At 35.3% G+C, this 22218-nt stretch overlaps 1 protein-coding gene across 1 annotated transcript in view; it reads right to left on the reverse strand.

Moving 5' to 3' along the window:
- Positions 1-10552, reverse strand: part of LOC150092983 (uncharacterized) — a 157903-nt gene extending 147351 nt beyond the window's left edge. The window contains exons 1-2 of the mRNA XM_090413750.1: positions 10448-10552; positions 5958-6213 (exon numbers count right to left, since the gene is read on the reverse strand). Coding sequence (XP_090269876.1) covers positions 5958-6213; positions 10448-10462 — 271 coding nt within the window. The 5' untranslated portion in view covers positions 10463-10552. The remainder of the gene's footprint in view (positions 1-5957; positions 6214-10447) is intronic.
- Positions 10553-22218: the final 11666 nt, after the last annotated feature.

Here is a 22218-nt window from a genome sequence, read left to right on the forward strand (position 1 = left end):
TACTTGTTCCACAGGTTCTCCATTCACAACACAGTTGACATTTTTAACAATTCTACCTATTTTCATTGTCTTTGTCTTTTTAATGTTGACCTTCATAACATATCTATTACAACAGTTATTCAATTTAGTCAGGGAATCTTGCAGACTTGTAGTAGATTTATTTAGCAGTATAACATCGTCTGCATAAAGCAAAGAGCTGACATTAACATCTCTAATTTTGATATCATGTTTAATACCACTTTCCTTCATGTGATCCATATAGATAATGAATAACAGAGGGGATAATGTACATCCTTGTCTCACACCAGATTTAACATTAAACCATCTTCCTGTACATCCTTCAATTCTAACTGCCGATTTACAACTCAAATACATTGGGGCATTATATCAAGTATTGCTTGATATAATGCCCCATTGACACCATACAACTGTAGTGTTTTGAATAGCTTCTCTCTTGGCACCTTGTCATATGCCTTTTCCAGATCTACAAAACTTAAATAAAGATCTTTGTTATATTCCCATGATTTCTTAACTATCTGTCATAAAGTGAAGATCTGATCCTGACAGCCTCTATTTGGCCTGAATCCAGCTTGTACTTCACAAGCTTTTCTTCCACAATTCTTCTCAACTGTTTCTCAAGTATACTTGCATAGATCTTGACAGGAACACTCAGTAGGGAAATACCTCTGTAATTCTCACATCCAGTTTTTATTTCCCTTTTTATATATGGGCACTATTAGAGCTCTACTCCAATCATTGGGAATTCATCCCTCTGTCCAGGCTTCCTGAACTATGCAGCGCAGCCACTGTAAGACTCTGATATCACCATACTTTAGCATTTCTGGTCGAATATCATCTACTTCTGCTGCCTTTCCACATTTCAAGCCTTTGATGGCTTTTTCTACTTCAAGTATGGATATGTATTCCTGACTGTATGCCTGTTGAGTGTTTTTTACCACTGTGCTATCACTGCTTGTCTCATTTAGCAATTTTTCGAAGTAATTACTCCATACTTCAAGGATATCTTTTTCTCCCATTTTCATGTCATCTTTATCACCTCTAACTCCTTTTACAGTTGACATTTTTAACAAGTCTACCTATTTTCATTGTCTTTGTCTTTTTAATGTTGACCTTCATAACATATCTATTACAATTTTACAATTACATTCTTTCCTCCATTCTTAAGCTTCTTCAACAACCTCTAGAATATTTTGTCACCTTCTTAATATTTATTTTCTATATTCTTGCCAAAGTCCTCCCATGACTTTTGTTTAGCTAGTTTTACACAGTGTTTTGCTTTCTTACATTTGTCTCTGTATTCTCTAAGAGCAAAAGCTGACTTATTTGCCAGGAACTTTTGATATGATTTCTTCTTTTCCTTCATTGCCTCTTTAACTTCTTGTGTCCACCATGGAGTCCTGATTTTTCTATCCTTGCAGACAACCTCACCACATGCCTCTCTGGCTGAATCAATCAGGGTTTTCTTCAAGGCTTGCCACTGAATCTCCAAGGTTTGGTTCCTGTTCTCAAACTCTTTCATTTTTTCTTCAATAATCTTTGTATATGTTAGTCTACAGTTCATATCTGAGAGCTGCTCAACTTTTATTCGCTTTAAAACCTTCTTACATGTTATTCTTTTCAATATGAAATTCAACTTTATCCTGCTCAAGACTAAATAGCGATCGCTTCCAATTTCAAATCCTCTGTACACTCTGGTGTCCTGCACCAGGGAGAAAACATCACTATCAACAATAACATAGCCAATGAGACTTTTCTTATTTCTTGCCTCTTCTCTCCATGTGAATTTGTGCACATTTTTATGTTGGAACATGGTGTTAGTAATAACCAGTCCATGTCCTGAGCAGAAATCCAACAGGTATTTGCTATTATTATTAGCTTTGCTATTTTCTCCAAATTTTCCCAAAATATTTTTGTATGTCTGACAATCATTTCCTACTCTGCTATTTAGATCCCCAACAAGGACTAACTTTTCCTTTTTCATTGTGTCAGTTGCTTTTTCTAAAGCATCAAAAAATTCCTCCACTTCTACCTTAGTAGAACCTTCTGTGGGACTATAGGCATAAATAAGTCTCATTGCCCAGTTCCCCATTCTGATATTTGCCCAAATCACTCTACTTGAGACTGCCTGCCATTCAAGAAGATTAGCCTCGTATTTTGTGTTGAATACTATGGCTACTCCTTCTTTTCCTTGATTGTCACTGCCTGAATATAACATTTTGTATTTATTGCTCAGAAAGATCTCACCAGTTTTTGTCTTTTTTGTTTCAGTCACCCCTATTATGTTGATCTTGTACTTATCTAATTCCTCAGCTAGCTCTATTTCTTTGCCATTCAGGCTTCTTATGTTGATAGTACCGATCTTTAACCCTGGTGATGTTGAGTTGGGGTGTGTTTTCAGATTTGTTCCAGTAGCTGACTTTTCGCTGTTCACCCTAGTTCCCTGGCGAAAACAACGGGGGCCTTGTTTAACCGGGCGACGCCCCAGCCAGGATGAAATTTTGTCATGTTGTACCATCATTTTTTTATTTTGGTTTAACCAATAAGAATACAATTTGGTCGGCTAAATCCCAAATTACTAGCCTATCCTCGTTCATTCAGTATCCATGTAGATACCAGGTAGAGAACTGTTAATATTCCGATACCGAAATTAAATTGTGATTATTATAAATTAGCAAATTTTGTATATTTTTTCATTTATATTATTTCCTGATAAGTATAAATCATTAAATTATGTAATATTAGGGAAATTAATGTTTAAAAAACAGTTTCATCCTACAAAAGCGATATCAGAATAAAATGTTTTGAACATCTGTAAAGCAATCAGAAAGGGAAAAAATATAATAATAAAATAAATTTCTGTATTCAGCTATTGTTAGGGACTTTTTAGTGCGTGTACTAGACGTGTTCTTTTCTCACTTTCTCAATGCAGAATGAATGAGTAAAAACAATAAAATAAGTGCTGCAAAAGAAGTTCTTGAATAGCCAAGTGAAACTATAACTACTGAACTTTCAACTGTTCAGTTTGTTTTGTCAAGTGTTTGATATTATCCCTAAGATTTGAATTTAACTGAGTCAGAAAGTGAAAGATATATATATTGTATTGGGCAATTCTTAGAATGGCCATTCAATTATTTGTATGTGTTAAGAAGTTAGAAATTAATTTACTACTTTTAATTCAATAAGGAATATCAGATCTCTTCAGAGATGTAAAGTGAATTATTCAATATAGAGAACTGTATCTATTGTATGTGTCTATGTTTACAGTAAATATTTTAATTTTTTATAAATTAGAGCTTCATTTTTTTAATATACACAACTTGTTGATCTTTCAAGTCAATGCACCATTACAGATGTGAAGCATTCTAATGAACAAAAAATAAAGATATATTAAGTATATTGTTATATTATACTCCACAAATAGGTGGTGTATAACATGAACAACTAAGCCTCAAATATAACACAAGTACTATAATCATTATAACTCTGCACTGATGTATTGGAACTGCCTTGTTCTTACACTAATCTATTCAGTGATTTTTTTTTTTTTTTTTTTTACATATAGTGCAAGCTATAATTCAATTTTCAACCAAAAATGGAGTTGCCTCCTTTTTCTGCAGCAGTATCTTCAAATGTGCAATTCTCACACAACATGGTACTTATATAACAGTTTTACTCTATCATGGTTGAAGAATTGCAGCAAATCCTGCATAGCACAGTATTTTTGAGCTTTTGTGCAGGAAAAAACACTGTTGTCATGTTGGATATAATTTCTCAACATTTCCATTCTTTTTTGTAAATCATTGCAGTTGACTCACTAGACATTATGCAAACAAAATCATTGTGAACTCCCCATGTTAGGTTTCGTGCTACTGAACTTATGTTTCTTTGAGACTTAAAAATGATGACATTCAAAGCATGCAGTACATGACTTTTAAAGTTATTTTGGTTTTTATCTGATCATTTATAAATTTTTTTGGTATGAAACTTGCTCTTAAAAACCGTATTTGAATAATTTCTTTGTTTTGAATTAAATTCCAGTTCTAAATTATGCCGAATAAAAGCAAAAAAGTCCACTCAAAAGAAACTTTATTTTCTAAACTCAAAGATAAAAATTTTGAATTGTCTTAAAAAAGGAGAAAAGGTATCATACATTGTAAAAAGTTTAAATTTAAATGAAGCAATAATCTGGACCATAAAGAAAAATGAACAGAAATTTAGAACTGCTACTGCTGCAGAATCTTTCATTTATACAAAATATGACAGCTTGTCCCAGACAACAATAAATGAGAAAATAGAGAAAAAAAAAACATGGGTATTTGAATTTCTTTTTCTTTTTTTTTTTTTTGCGAATCCTTGCAGTTGACTCACTAGACATTATGCAAACAAAATTATTGGGAACTCCCCATGTCTGTGTAACTGAACTTGTGTTTGATCAAGACTTAAAAATGGTGACTTCAAAGCATGGGTTGTGCAAAGACCGATGTATCCAACTATCGACCAATCAGTATCTCAGGAATGGCTGTGAAGATTTTGGAAAAATTGGAAAGATTTAAGGTAACTAGTAGTGTACCACAAGGATCAGTCCTTGGTCCACTGTTATTCAATGTGTAGATTAATGATATTGGGAAGGATATGACAGGGGGGAAACATACATCTATTTTCTGATGACACAAAGATAGGTAGGGTAATCAGGAACGCTGCTGATATGCAGTACTTGCAGAATGATTTGAATAACCTGGAATTCTGAGCATGAGAAAATGGCTGTCATTTCAATATTAATAAATGTAAAGTCATGCACTTTGGCATGTTTAGATATCCAATGTCGTATTATATTGGTCGAATTATGCTAGAAGAAACTGATCAGGCTAGGGATCTTGGAGTGCTAGTAGACAGCAAGTTGAAGTTTAGGGACCAAAGATTGCAAATACAACTCAAAAGATAATTGCAATGCTGAAACGAACTTTATCATATAAAGATAAGGATGTCATTTTGCCTCTTTACAAGGCTTTGATAAGACCTCACTTGAACTACTGTGCACAGGTCTGGTCACCTTGTTTCCATTGTGATTCTGATACAGTGGAGAGAATGCAAAGGAGAGAGTGTTAAAAATGATGTCAGGGTGGAATACTGATTGTGAAGACAGACTTAGAATTTGTAGATTGCAAACAGGAGAAAGAGGGATGATATCACTGAGATCTACAAACTTCTGAAAGGGTCATACAGGATTTCAAGTGATGGAATTTTTCATTTTATGGCAGGTGGGGAAAGGATAAGAGGGCATCCTTGGAAGCTGAGAATGAATTCCACTAAGAAGGGGGTGAGGGCTAGATTTTTTTCTTACAGGGTGGTGCACAATTGAAATGAAATGCCACTGGATGTGGTATGAGCAAGCAGTGTGAATGAATTCAAGAATAAGTATGACAGCTGGTGCATGTGTAGCATGTGGCCTTCCCTGACTTCCTGGAGGCCTCTCTTAATAATAATAATAATAATTGATGACAGCAGTAAAAAAAAAACAGATCCCATTATGGCAACATAATTAAAGAACATAAACTTAATAAATATTACGTTTCCAATAGTTATAAAAATGAAACTGGATATTAATGTGGACTTTTGGAATATAATCCCCACCCCATTTGACACTGGTTCTTAGTCCACATAACATAGTTTTGCACTACACAAGATTTTATAGGAACAATAAAACATAACCTAATTACCTTGTTATGTAAGGGTTACCTGTACAATATCACATTGAACTATTTCATTTGCTGGTAATACAAATTACCAGCAATTAATTGTTATTTGCATAAAAACAACAGAGTATTTTTTAAAACATCAAAACATTGAAATTTCAACTATTATTGATTTAGCCTATAAACTGCAACATACCAAACAAAAAAACAGAAGATGTATTAAAAACTATTAAAATAGCTTGCCTTTATTTGGAGGAAGAAATGGAAGACAACATTTCTTTGCTGTAAAGCAACTGGCTTGCTCTCTCTTCAATGGAATGGTTTCAATATCTCCATCTTTGGTCACACTCACATGAACACCTACTCCTCCATGGTCTGGTAAAACTTTAGGATCAAACTGATAATAATAATTATCTAGAGCTTCTCTTAAGGTAGCAGTATGCCAGACGGGAAGTAACCGTGGTAATTCATCCATTTCAATAATATTAGCTGATATTACCTAGAGAAAAACAGAATAATACTTAATATAGGAAAACAGTATAATATTTAATACAGATAATACTTAAAACTGCAAAATAAATTTTTGAATTTCTATTCAAGAACTAATAATTTAGTTTAAATATAAGGAAAAAGAAATATAGACAAACATGTCTTGGGAATTTAACCAATACTTATAACATCAAAGGATTATACAATCATCAAAGTAACATTGTGATTTGTTAAATGATCATGTGTGCATGCCTATGTAGTCAATCAATTTTTAGGTTACTATGCAGGGCAGCATACCAAATCCCAGTAATGTGGTACAAATCATTATGGTTAAGATTTAGGAATTTATTACTCCTAAATCTGTGAAAACAATGAACCAGAAGAAGATGAAATACCTGGAGAAGTTATAAAAAATAGCAGAAAAATCATTAGTCAAAGAACTACATCCATTACTTAAAAAAAATGTAGAGATGTTTTAATAATTCCAATTCTTAAGAAGGAAAACAAAACATCAACCACTCAAACAAAACAGTAAAAACTGCTCTAATAAACATGGCATTGATTAATCATCTAACTTGTAATCATGCTATTACAAGTTAAGATATATGTAGAAAGCATTGGTGAATGCTCGTGTAGTTTCAGAAAAATAAATAATCTAAAACAGACCATATACAGTGATCCTTCAATTACTCTTGAATGACAGATTGCATGGATGTCTGTCTTTAGGTGGGAGATGAACTTCATTACCCAGCATGAGACCACTGCCCCACTTATTGAAGGCCTCAAGTAAAAATCCAGGCTATGTAAAAATAAATAAAAAATTACAAAAAGAATATATAAAAATTGATAAAAATAGAAAAAAATCCTTAGCCCACCCAAGGTATAAATGTACTATAGGTTTACTAATAGTCTTTTGTAGATGGGAACCACATAAAATAAATATAAAAAACAAAAAAAAAAAATTGGCAAACTGCTCTCACACTGTGATTAGATAACTATGGGATTACCATATTCTCTTAAGAATTCTGAAACAGAAAAAAAAATTGGGAATTCAATACAAATATCATTCACTTATTTAGAAATTTCAAACATATAACATCAACAGATACTCCACATAATATTAAAAAAACATGACTGAATGAGCTTAAGAATGTAATCAACAAAATAAAATTACATTTTGAAACATTTCATGATTAACTTTAAATTAAGAAAATTTGAAAACAAATCTCAAAATTCCTTTTCTTTAACATTACCTTAGAAAGAAAAATTAGAAATATGCAAAAAAAAAAAGGAAAAAAGATAAAGAAACAAACAAATACCACTAGAAGAATACCAAATCTTTGTATACATAACGGTTTTTTCTTCGATTTATTAGCAGATAAATTGAAGAAAAATAGCTCATATATTACAAAGAACATAGAAAGAACATACAAGGCTAAAAGTAAGTGTGCAAAAGAAAAAGATAAAAAATTAAATGACAAGAAATGAAAACTCATACACATATACATCATTATTAGTGATGAGGAATTAGAAAAAAATTTTAAAAATTTTCATCCGAGTTCCCAGGTGAAAAAACCCCATACCTCTGTATGAGACTGGCTAACTTACCTCTTATTAAAAGAGACCAGATAAAAGTTCCTCACGTCATGGATGGGAATCGAACCCAGGTCTTTTCAACCAAAAGACTTCGTCTACACTGACTGAACTAAGGAGGCTCTACTCTCTTGCTCACACCCACCTTATACAGCTTCCAGGGATAGCCTCTTGTATTCTCTCCATTCAAGCCATTCTATGAAAAATCTCATGCACATTAATGGTAATTACCCCTTGCCAACTTATATGTCTCAATCGTGTACTCCCATCCTCCTATTCACTCTGCAATTGGAATTCTCTCAATCTGTCCTCATACTCCACATTCCAGATACCCCAAAACCAACTTTGAATTCTCTTGAACTTTGCAGTTGGTTCAATTTTGCACTTTGAATAATCTCTGAACCCTCTCCAACATCTCATCATCCTTTCGAAAACCAGGCAACCAAATTTGTGCACAATAATCCATATGTGGACTGATCAAAGACTTGTACAATAGAATCATAACATCAGTGTTCTCTGCATAATTGCCATAATCCATTGTGCTGTTTTCACAATTTTAGCACAAAATGTCTCCAAAATTTCAGATCCCTAATTACCATCACCTCCAGGTCATTTATCTCTTCCACCTCTTCTAAGATATCCCCACCAATCTTATACTAAGCAATCCCATCTTTGCTTCCTATATTTTAAAACCTTATATCTTGCTACATTGAACTGACATCCCCCCCCACACACACACACTTGCCCATTCATCCAGTCTGTTCAAATCCTCTTGGAAGGCTACAACATCAGTGGTATTCCTCATAACTCTTGCCACATAAGTTGGCAAGAATTATTAAGTCAAGGCCTTTCCAATGTCATTTACATACAAATTAAACAACAATGGCCCCAAAACAGACCCCAGGGCACACCATTAGTGATATTCCTCTTTTGGGGATATCGTCTCCCCCCCCCCCATACACAACCTGCTATTACCTATCAGACAGAGCTCATCTCCAATCCAACACATTAAACTACCATCCAATCCCATCTGTTCCAATTTAATTATTCAGCTTGTCATGTGGCAACTATCAAAGGCCTTTGCAAAATCAAGGGGGCATCCCCCCCCCTTTTCCAAGGCATTTGTCACCTATGAACAAAAAAACTTAGGATATCACTTAATAATTATACCTAGATAAACAAGCAAAAGGCCTCCAAATAGCTGTAAGGAATGTGGAGAATTGACCAGAGCTTCTGATCCAGTATTCAATCCAATCCTATCTTCTCATAGTGCACTCCATTATTAGGTATCTATATGAAAACAGAATGATTGAAAATGGGCTCAAAATTTAGGATTATCCTGATCAAAAAAAAAAAAAAAAGAAAGAAAGAAAGAAAAGAAAAGAAAAAGTGCCAAGCAAGCTGGAACATCACCCAGTTAAATAAGGTCCCAGCTCTTTTCTTCAGAGAATCTGGATAAATTTTGCTGGTCCAGTGAGCTGAGCATTTAATGTAACCTATATGCTCTTCTACCAATAGGTTGTGGGCATAGCTGTTAGGGAGTGTGTTTAAGGTAGGAAATTAATTTCATTCCAACATGTGGGGTAGTGTTAGAACATTACCCCACTTTAGGGTGGGGGGCTCAAGTGGCTTGAAAACGTTCCATGCTGTGGTCTCCAAAAGAGGGTTTATGGAGTATACAAAAAATAAATAAAAATAAGTGTGTTAGACCATCACCCCAGTTTCAGGGACCTGAAGTGACTTTTTTTAAGAATTAAAAAAAAAATTATAAAAACATGCAGCATGGACTAATAATTCTTAGTCCAGGCATCACGAATTACTGCCACCTGTCAACTTATGCAACACTGCTTTGCCGTTGTTATTTGCGATAATCAAAACCTCAGACATGTCTTCTTATATATATTAAAAGAAAAAGAACAAATTATACAATTTGATAAAACATGATGGTTAAAGGGTTTTAAGATATGTTCTATGTGGTTATATCAGTTGCTTTAATATCATTTATGTTCTAGGTGCCTATCACAACTTTTCAGTCCCCTTCCTCATAAAAGTTGCGCTAGTTATGACCGTATCGAGCATATCTGTCATTGGCTTTCTTCTTAACCTCCTGGTAACTCCTCAAACCTGTGCTGTCTTTGACTTGGTCAAGAAAGCTTTTCCTTGGTCTGCCTCTTCTTCTTTCCCCCTCTATTTTTGCTTGCAGCATATTGAAAGAACTGTTTGGGATTCTCTTTAGCTTGCATAGCTAGTTTCCTTTCATAATCCGCTTTTGCTTTTTTTTTTACCACACTCGTTACCCTTCTGGCCTGCACTTTATACCGTTCGTGTGCCTGCAGTTTCTTTTTTTGCAGCTCAAGCTTAATGGTGTTATTCATCCATTTAACCCCTACTTGTTTTACTATATATAAACTCGGTAGCTATTATAATGCTGCAGCTATAAATCTGTTCCCATGCCTGCTAAAGCTGGTGATGATCACTGTAGCTCATGTTGAGTACTTTTAACTGATTTTACAATAATATTCCCACACCTAATACATCTCTCTCTCTCTCTAATAACAAAATTTATGCACCATACTGGATAAATTAAGCTTCAATTATATATATAAATACTTGCTTTCTGTCAACAGCATGATTTTAAATATTATACTCACCACGCCACAGCACATGGCTAAAACATGCTACTAACACGACCAACATGTTTACAGTCGCTTTAGCACAAACGCTGCGTCCACACTATTGACAATGAAATTCCACGGAAAATACAAAATTATTGTTTTAATCAGTCAATAATTCTATTCTATATTTAATATTGCGGTAAATAAGTGGAAAGTCATAAATGTAACCTGGGAATTTATACGTTTTTTACTTAACAGGTAAATATAAACCTACAGTAAACTATATGCATTATCCGTGGAGGAGTAGCGTTATAAAAAATATATATACTGCTTGGAAAGAAGTCCAGGAGACCATCATAGAAAAGGTGCTCGTGCCATGTAACTAGTCACGTGTTTGTAGCAGCTATTAATTGGAGGAACATGATGCTGGCAAGTCAGTGCCACTGTGTCCAGGTGAAACAGATGCAAGAATAGAACTCACGGAGTTTAAAAGAGACTTTGTAATAGAAAGTCATTTTGCAAATCATATCTGTCCAGCAAATTGTTGACAAAAAGATTGCGCCTTAAGTATCTTCAGGACTGAGGCAACTCGTGGTAAAGGTGGACTAAGCTCTCATCACTCCTTGTCTTAGTATCTCCCATAATGCAAAGCACATCTCCTTGCAGACAGGTATAATGCTATGCATTAAGGGAAAGGCCCAGACTGGTTTCGACTTTTATTGAGGTCTCGTCAGTGGGAGCCAGACCCAGAGGTTATGATACTAAGGCAGAAGCAATGGAGATCCCAGAAATGAATGGATGAGGAATAAAAAATCAGAGAGGTTTAGGTTTGTATAAGTTGAACTGGATTGAAAATAATTTCTATCAGTTCAACAATTCTTTCTTCTAGCTTATCATAGCATCCACAAATCGTTCTTTATTTTTATTTATTTATCCCAGATCACTGAGTGAATGGTGGATTCTTCATCATCAGGGATACCAGAATTCAGAGTGTGATTTAATAGAGCAGTAGATCTAGTTCACCACAGGTGATGTCTCTCCTATGCTCCCCTGTGTTTAGTTCGATAGATTCTTCCGTCTATTCAAAATACAGGACGGGCAGTAGATAGCGTTGGTGTAGATGATGGTAGTGGTTGTTCATTGTAGTTGGTGGATTGAGTGGTGGAGATAGAGAGTCGTAGAGTACGAGGGTGGTCTGAAACATTCTCGGCTTGGACCATAGATTGCAAACACTATCAGTAAGATTTTTTTCTAAGTTGATACATCTGTCATAAGCATCCATGTGAAAGTGCAAGTCATTCTATCAAGTAGTGTTTTTAATACAGCTGTCTGAAGCAAAAGCGTTGTCTCTATCCCTTCAAATGGATAAAATTGAGTATGGTACAGTTAAAAAAATTCTTTGTGAAAAAATTAACGCCAAAAGAAATTCATTCAATGTTTATGGGCACTCTTCAACTTCGTTTTCGACAATTAAGAAATGGGTTGCCGAGTTTAAACGTGGCCATACCAGTCTTGAAGATGATCCACGTGATGGATATCCAAAAATTGCAACAACACCAGAAATTATTGATCAAGTGCACGATATGGTATTGGATGACCGGCGAGTCGAAGTGCGTGAAATTACTGAGACTATAGGCATTTCAAAAGAACGTGTAGGATATATTTTGCATGAAGAATGGCAAACGAAAAAAGCTTTGCGCAAGAAGGGTGCCGCCTTGCTCACACCAGATCAAAAAGGCACACGCATGAAAATCTCTGAACAGTGCTCGAAGCATTTTAACAAGAATAAAACTGATTTTGTGCGTCGATGTATTACTATGGATGAGACTTGGATTCACCATTACACACCAAATCCAAACAGCAGTCAAAACAGTGAACAGAAGCCAGTTGTTCAGGGCCAAAGAAGACAAAGTCGGTTCCACCAGCAAGAAAGGTTATGGCATCGATGTTTTGGGATGCTAAAGCTTATTAATTATATTGAAAATGGTAAAACAATAACTGGGGAATATTATTCCGATCTTTTAACCAGACTAGACGAAAAAATCCGTGAGAAAAGATCCGGTTTGCAGAAGAAAAAAGCGTCTTTCATCAGGACAATGAGCCTGCCCACAAACGTGTTTGGGAAATGGGGAAATTAAGGGATTTGCACTATGAATTGTTGGAACATCCACCCTATTCCTCAGATTTGGCTCCCTCTGGTTTCTATCTCTTCCCAAAACTAAAACTCTTCCTCCCTGGTCAGGGTTTTCTTCGAATCAAGAGGTGATTGCAGCTGTAGAGAGATATTTTGCAGATCTTACTGAGAACCGCTACAGAACGGGATAATGGAGCTTGTGAATCGCTGGAATAAATGTATTAGTCTTAAAGGAGATTATGTTGAAAAATAAAAATAATTTTGAAATTATAAATTCGCTTTTTCATTGTTAGGCCGAGTACTTTTCAAACCTCTTTCGTAGGTGCCCTATTTCGATGAGTCTTTGGACTCCTTGGAGGTGTTGCGTAATAATAATAATAATAATAATAATAATAATAATAATAATAATAATAATAATAATAATAATTTAATCTGTCATGTTTTGGTTTTGCTATAGGAAACAAGGAATGGAGTACTGTGAGAGAAGTGCAGATTTTATATACGTTTTTGAAAAATTTGGCTAACTTTGGTTAAATGGAGCGGATATATATATATATATATATCTATATATATATATATATATATATATATATATATATATATATATATATATATATATATATATATATATATATATATATATATATATATATATATATATATACAAAAGAGAAATAAAGCCTTTTTGATCATTATTATCTTCAATACAGGTGATTTTACAGGAGTTTGCAAATGTCCGATTATGACAAACGTTCTTCTGAACGTTTCCTCTTCACCTTCCCTTATGAGGGAGTTACCTTATATAAAAATCATGTACCAGATTTTGGGGTTGATAATAACAAGATTCAACATGAAAGTGTCTGTTGATATGTGTGGATTTAATATAAATAGGGATCTTCAATTTTTCTGACATGCGTGTAAGTTTTACATGCACGAACCACAGAGGACTATTAACTTCCAGCTCCACAGTAAATTTTTTTTTTTTTGGTGCTGTCTGGTAAGAATGTTCAAGAACTCTTCGAAGGAATCAGGACAGGACAATGGCTCCAAATTAAAAAAAAAACATTATCAATATATCTCCTCCATCTTCTTTCTTCTGGCTTTTTCCTCAAACGCTTTTAATATATATATACAGTAACCCTGAATACAAGAGATAAAGGCCTGTGTAGCTCAGTGGAAGTGGCACTTGCATTCTGTGCGCTGGAATCCCAGAAGGTATACGTATAGTTCAAGTCTAGTTGTCAACTGGCGGAACTTTTTCTAAGCCTTTCTTCACACGAATCCCGAGTTAGTTGAACTCTGGCACAGACAAGCGGATTTTACTCTCGGAAACTCGGATTTTTCGTCCTATAAGCTCACGTTAATTGACCGTAAAACTCACATTGTTTCAGACAGTAACACATCCTGTTAGGATTAGGTACTAAGAGATGGCAGAACTTGTTTGACGGTCTCTTTAACGAACTCTCCATCGGCTCTGATTGGCTAATGGTGGAGATTTAACTAATAGGAAACTGGATAAGGTTAAAAGACAAGGCCTTTTAATCCTATACATTCTCCAAAAGCTAGATTAGTTAAAAGGCATTCCTTACTCCCTATAAGGGAATAAAAGGCATTAGCTAGCTAGCTTATTATACATAAAGAATTGCTGAGGGGCAAACCGATATTCCATTTGTAAATAGTGTTTCTAAATTGGAAGTAAAAATAATTTATATAATGATCAGGAGTATCATATCAGGAATAACAGGAAGAGTTTTGGGCATTGGTTAGTGCACACTCGCCAAAAGTTAGTCATTAGTCAGACTTGGATAACAACAGAATATGTAGTTTTCAGGAATAGAATGAGAAAGGATTAGTGGTTTCAGGGAATTTGGAAAAGATAGGATGGGGGAGGAGTACTGCTAACGATAGCAGATGAATTGCAACCAATAAGAATAGTAGATAGGCTGGATGGTGGCTGTTCATTTGGAGTAATCTGGTATGAGATTAACACCAATAAGACAAAATATACAGTTGGTTGTTGCAATAGGCCAGGGAGTTCCACAAGGGTTTTGAAAGGCATGCATTGCCAAATTAGTAAAATTAATACATGTCGAGTGATTATTATGGGAGACTTCAACTATGGAGATATAGAATGGTAGGAAGAAAGATCACATGATTACCCAAATCATCTGTGCAAAACTCTGACGAAAATTAAATTAGTCAAGTGCAGAAGTGGTTGAGCTAGTGTTGGACAACATTACAGTCCATAACTTTTCTAAGAAATGAGAAATGAAGATTGCCATTTAAAAGAACGATAATGTTATCCCTTTCCGAATCAGTTTTGGTTGTTTTCATAACTTGTTTGAAGCTATTTCGGACTTGGTCCGAAAAGAAAGATAAATCTTTCGATGACAACTAATTTGTCTGCTTGATTATTCTTTTGAACAACCTTCGAACTCTAATTAGATAAACAAAGCTTGGATAAAGAATGACAATTTAAAGTTGAATGAGGAATACATGTTTCCAAACAATGAGAATTGTTTAAGTGATCTATTCATTAAAAATATTTGGTTTAGAAGTCTGAAAATAATAATTCATTCATCTAAATCAAAGAGAGAAAATCACAAACCATTTCAACTGACTCTCTGATAATACTGGATAATATATACATAAGAGTGTCTTTGTGAATGTTATTCCGTAGGAAAATAAATCAAAATTAAGTGCGATCTGAACTAACTCGGACGCAAAGATTTAAATATACTTACAAAGGTTACTAGTTAGGAAGAGAGCTATAGAATGACTCAAGAATGGTTATTTGATATGCTGGTGTATATACGAATACTTTGTGAAAAATCGTTAAGGTTAGTAATTGTCTCAGAATATTTATTTGCCTAAACTACTGTTAGAAAATTGTCATTTGCAATAATTAAAATCTCTAAGGATAATGACCTCAAATATTCAGGAATCTGCTGTACAAAATTGACCGATAAAGAAAGAAATATATATACTGTAAAAAAAAATTCATAATCATAATTCACGTAATCGAAGTAAATGAATATGATAAAATTCGTCAGAGAATTTTAGTGAAAGCAGATCAGAAATGGAATTCTGAATTTTCTGAGTTTATAACTTACAGTTATTGTACATCAAGGCCAAAATAGTGCGGAAGAAGCTAACGTTTAAGAAGAAGTATCGCTCTGCCTAATAAAGAGAAAGTCAATGTCACTGAAATTTAAACTAATTTGTTCGTAAAACAAAGTCCTTATGTTAATCTGAAGGCTTCGGAGTCTTGCATCTATCCACATACATCAAATCTGTCCTTTGCTTGAATTTTCATAGTTATTAGAATAGAAATTCGAAAAAACGCAGAGAGCACATGAATTGATTTTTTTACAATGGGTACATATGGAGAATTTCAATAAAGCATTCCACAAATAGTGGTCTCATCAATATCTTTATCGGATTTTCACAAAATTACATATTGTGAGAAGTGGCGGCAAAATAACACAGTATCTGATTTGAATCATAACACCCCTAGGGCAATGCTATTAGATCCAATTAAGTGTGATAATGTAATGGCGATCTGCTGAGTAACCAATTCATAGCAGTGCCCTCAAGACAAAGATATGAAACGACACTACATTGCATAAAAAAATAAATAAAAAATTGAAAAAAGTAAACTGACGACAGGGAATGAAGAGCAAAAGACTGGATTCAAATGGTTGTGTGATATTTTTAGAGTAATCTGGAGAAAGTATATGATGTCTTCTGAGTGGCCAGGTTTTTTTTTTTGTAAATGAATTAATGCAGCAAAACAGGATATTTAGGAGATGTTCAATTATGAGATTTCAAGATTAGAAAAAGCGTTAATTTTGTTCATTTGGTGTTTATGGTCCGTCAATGCAAAAAGAGGGTAAAAAAGTGTGATATTACTCCTCTAGAAATGATATTACTCTTCTAGATTTATCACATAAATCTAGAGGAGTAATATCATTCGGTCACCATGACATATGTATTAATCAATAATGGGATCAGAATACGGGTAAAGTGCAATTGTGCATAAGAGCTTTGGGACGAGCTCAGGAAGTTTTTCAAAATATATGGAAAGTTTGGAAAAACAGCAGAATATTAAAAAAAAATTAGCTAACGCATATTCCTGTATAGGGAGTAGGCGGGGCCGTTGACCCTATCTAACGTTGGAGACTGAGTGGGCAGTTCAATCTCCACTGGTAGCCAATCAGAGAGATAGTTGGCCAAGGCTAACACTGATTCATCGGTACGCAGTGAAGAAGGCAGCAAGCTAGTGCCGCCATCTCGTGGTCCCTAACCGTAACACAATATTTTTAATGTCTGAAAATAGTGTGGGTTCTACGGTCGATTTTCTTGAGCTTACGGGACGAAAAACCCGCTAGCCCGTGCCAGAGATAGACTAACTCGGGAACCTTTCGTAAAAAGGCTTAGAAAAATTTCCTCTAGTCGGCGACTAGATTTGAACCACCAAATCCTTTCTTCGTGCAGTCAAGCGCCATAGAGTGCAAACGCCAATAGCGGTTCATGAAAGCTTTTCATCTGGATAATTCCACAATCATACTAATATCCTGCTCATACTTGGTACTGCATTTCCTAGAATTTAAGATTATATCTACACTTACTATGTTGATTGAATTCTCGCCTGACGGTGTCTCTCAGGAACATGAGGAAACTATTCCATTAACCTGCTAAGCATTTTAATTTTTAAAATGTTTCGCAGATTAGATCTCAACCTGCATCAATAATTAATATATTTCGATCATTAAACACAAACATTCTCCACGGGATTCAATTATAGACAATTTGGACATGATTCCTCTCAATACTAATGTTCCTACTTAGGACGTATTAGTTCTCTTAAAATTATTTCCAAAAGTTTGATAGGGCTAAAATGGGCATGTCAAGCATTATCCAACATTTGCGCAGCATCTAACATAATTTGCTTTGAACTCATTGACAGTCATGGCATCCACAACATGCTCTGATAATCTATTCCACTCATTCACCACTATCCAAGCAAAAAAACTGGTGCTTATACCCATCCTAACTATAACCTCAGTTTCCCCAAGGTGGCTCTTAGTTTTCTTAACATCAGACTACTTCTGAAAGATTTCCTCTGAATTAAACTAGTAAAAAACCCTTCAGTTATTTGTATCTCTCAGTCATGTCACCCCCGTTTCCGCTATCAACCAGATTCTGTAACCCACAAATCTTCAACTTGTTCTCGTAAGGTTCATTCAATAGAACTACTACCATCTTGATTACTCGCTAGAGTTTCTCTGAATCCTCTCGGCCTCCTCCTTATCATCAAGAAACCCTAGTGACCAGTACTCAAGACGAGTTCTTATCAAGGCTTGATAAAGAGTAACAATAACCTGCTTGTCTCCTTTTCAAAGTTTACTTCGGTAACCAAATAATCTGATGAGCTGCTTTATCAACTTTTCCTATATGTTCCCCTAAACTTTAACTCCTTATCCACTAACACTCACAAGTCTTTTAATTCGTCAATTTCCTTTCCTCGAGTAGTTCCAAATGCATAAACTTACACGTTGCCACATTAGGCTGACATCCATTCTCTTTTGCCCAGACTGCCAGTCTATTCAAATTATCCTGCAAAATTTTAACATCATCTGTATTAACTATTACTCTACCCAACTTTGCATTATCGTCAAACAACTGAACGGTTTCTTTTAGATCCTTTCCTATATCATTAATGTATAAATTAATCAGTAGCGGCCTAACAACGGAGCAGGCCATTGTCACAGGCATTCTTCTGGACTTTAATCCTGAATAAATTACGTAGATATCTCTCTATCCACCACCGTCTTATCCACCTCACCAACCTATATCAATCCCCATGTGCTGCAGTTTCCTGGTTATAATTCCATGTAGTATCCTGACAAAGACTTTTGCAACGTCAAGGTTCTTCACAAAACCACTTCGCCCCTAGCCATACAATATTCCATTTCCGTCTGTAATGTTAGGTATTTCTCAACCCTGTTTTGCCTTTGTTGTTTACCTGAGCCTTGTGAACGGGCGTGGGTGGTGAATTGCTGCCATTTATTTATTTCTACTAGATCATGTTCTCACGCTCTGTGGTCTAACAAATTTATTTGTTTTAAGAATTTGCCACTGATTTATTAAAAGATTTTTAAATTCAAGACAAAACAGATAATTTTAGCATTCCCCACTTTTGTTAATCTTTACTTTTAATTAGTCGTAGCTGGAATATCGATCACCTAAACCTTATCTTATGTATAATCAAAATTTTCACGATAGTGTATTGACAGAATCAATCCAATGTATTGTTCACAAACCATTTTTTAATTTATTATTATTATTATTATTATTATTATTATTATTATTTGCGACATCTCCAAGGAATCCGAAGACTCCTTGATTTCAATTTCGATGAAGCCCTCAGGATACTGAGCTATACTGCGGTCTTTAGAATTGTAAGATGATTTCTAGCTTCACAAGGAACGCTGTGCATTTGATACTTTACATAAAATCCTATAAAAATACACAAACTCAACTTTAAGAGCGTAAGTAGGAGTCGGGTTCATAAAAAGTAAATATAATCAATACTTGAAAAAATATAATTTAACGAAGAAAAAATTGATTTTTTACAATGTCAATGGGCAACTTGGCAATGTTTTTCCTTGATCGGCTTGTCGATGTTGGCATCAATGTTGGATTAATTGTTGTCCTATCCTTTCAAACACATACGTATAATGCAATGACCCTCTTGTATTTTTGCCAGAAAACAATAAGTGAAAAATAACCCAAATTGGAATTGAAAATGTGTCCACGCCTCGATAGCATGTCTGCATGTTTCACGACGAATGATGTCCAAGACGACTTTTTTAGCCTTCTTTTTGATCTCTCCTATTCCATGAAAGCTCACATTGAAAATAACTTCTACAAAAGGAAATGAATCCTGTCCAATCTGTCTTGCTTCAGTTCTTTCTAACGTGAAGATGAAACTGTTCACGTTTTAATTCTATGCTACCTCGATGCTCTTCAGATAACAGATAATAAATGTTCTTCTGTCTGAATTCCACTGTTATCATGAATGAATCTTATAGATTCATTCTTGACAACATTTGAACTAATACCACGAAAAGTGTTTGGAAATCTGAAGTAGTTACTCTTGTTGTCCCCAGGTTCTTGTCTGTTTTAGGCCCAAAGACCCGTTAAACACACTGCAAGTTTTCTGATTTCTGAAAATGAATTACCAGCTTTCTGCCAGAAAACGTTATTTCTGGTGATCGTAGACGAATCTTTATTTTGAAACGTTTCAAGCAATTCTGGCACTACATATTTAAGTATATGCTTATTCGTCTGCCATATCAAAACTCATGTTTTCAACCAAATATACCTAATGACATTTTCTAGTTGACAGCAGATTTTTCCTACATTCGCTGGTATCATTGATTATAAATTAACTAAAAGGTTCAGAACATCAACTTCCACAATTCCAACTGCTGACCGCCTAGCCATCTTTAATTATTATTTGCTATTGTTATGTTAAGGCCTGGGTAGCTCAGTGGAAGTGGCGCTTGCATCCTCTGCGCTTGGCCGCACAGGGTGGAGTCTAGTCGCCGACTGGAGAAACTTTTCCAGTCGGCGACTAGACCCTTTTGTAACACAACAAATACCAAGGCGATAGTCCAGTTCTTCCCAAACACTTCTCAGCATGTCCATGTCAACAGTCGCAGCAGCTACTGTGATGTGTTGTTTAATATCGTACACACTTGTAGGGAGGGGAGGAAAAAAATCTGTCCTTTATGTACCCCCATAAGAAGCAGTCACAGGGTGTTAAATCCGGACTTCTTGGTGGCCAACATGTAAGAGCCATGTTGTGGCGGTTGAACGTCCAATCCAATGCCGAGGCAAATTTTCATCCAGGTTATTTCTAACTTCAAAGTGCCAGTGCAGTGGAGCCGCACTTGGACAAATATGAAATTGCATTGTCTTCTTGTAGTTGAGGCATCAGCCACTCCCGTAACATGTCAACTTTAGCGTTACTCCCGTAACGCAAAATTTCACTTTGGGTAAATCCCTCACATGCTCCACTACAGCTCTTGGGTTTTCAGTTCCCCATATACGAACGTTGTGTTTTTTCACTGTACCACTAATGTGGAAAGTTGATTCATCACCGAAAATTAGCCGGTCAAAGAAATCATTACTTTATTCATTCCGTTGCTGCATGTCCATACGGAATGAGTGACGGAGGATTTTGTCCTTTTCATTGAAGTTCTGCAGTAATTGTAACCGGTAAGGGAACATTCGTAAACGCTCATGCAAGATATTCCACACAGTCTTCTGTGGAACTTGAAGTTGTAAACTTGCATATGTTGTCGACTTCTTCGGGCTGCGCGTGTAAGTCTCACGATCACGAGTCACTGTTTCCTCGGATACAGGTGGTCTTCCAGGACTTTTCCCCTTGCACAGACAACCAGTTTCCTTAAAGTTCTTGCTCCAATCGTAGATTAATTGCCTTGTGGGTGGTTGTTTACCATACCGTGTTCTGAAACGACGGTGCACGACAGTAACAGAATTTGTTTTTGGAAATTCAATCATGCAGAAAGCATTATCCACCTGGCTAGCGGCCATACCGCTCGACTTACGTCAAGGGCGCACACGTGCTGCTGACGACCGAAGACAAACGAAAAGCGGAGGTCGTAAACTTGAGGAGACTTTTTCTATAAATACTGAATGCTTTCTGATGTAACAAACAAATTTCAATTTATAAAGTGTTTAAACTGTCTATTTCTTTTAGGCTAACCCTGTATATTTTCTTCTTATCTGCAGGATATTTCTTGTCTTCCATGTATATCTTCTTCTATTTTATTAAAAATTCAATTCCAAGAAGCTTTGCTATTCAATCCACACAATCTGTTCAATCTCTTTGCTAACTGTTTTTCCTTAAATGCGTTTTGTATATCTTTATTCGAAAGGCCTTTTTTTTCGGCTAAATAATTAAATATGTAAATACAATTCAATCATAATGACTAATGTTTGTTGGAAATTTAATAACTGTAGTATATTATTCTAATGCTTATATTAGTAAAAACTTAGCCGAGTGGCTAGTGTATCCACTGTCTAACAACAGTGTCGGGTTAAGGGGCAGGCTGACCGGGAAATCGCCAAAACTAAACCCGAAACTAGGGCCTTAGAGCCTGCTCTCCTTCCAAAAATAATGAAAATAATAATTCGCAAATGTCAAATTCAAAAATGACAGTTTACTTCCGGAAAAAATCAATCAATTCTCCATTAGAAACTTTATACTTTTTAAAAGCAAGAAATTTGCAGAATATAGTTCCAAATACGTCGGTCACATGGAGAATTTTGCTAATAGTTCCTATAACGGTAGCAACAGCTGAAAGAAGTTTTAGCAAATTAAAACTTATTAAAACATATTTTTTATCGACAATGGGGAGTGAAAGATTAAATTCTTTAACCTTGTTAAAAAAATAAATAAATCAGCTAATGCCTTTTATTCCCTTATAGGGAGTGGACGTTATACCCTATCTAGCTTTTGGAGACTGAGTGGGCAGTTCAACCTCCACCGGTAGCCAATCAGAGATAGTTTGCCCATGTCTATCACTAATTATAGCAGCCACCAATGAAGAGGCTGGCAAACAAGTGCTGCTATCTC

This window comes from Typopeltis vanoorti, chromosome 24 (assembly GCF_054136105.1).
Source record: "Typopeltis vanoorti isolate ZY-2024b chromosome 24, IOZ_Tvanoo_1.0, whole genome shotgun sequence".
Lineage (NCBI taxonomy): Eukaryota > Metazoa > Arthropoda > Arachnida > Uropygi > Thelyphonidae > Typopeltis > Typopeltis vanoorti.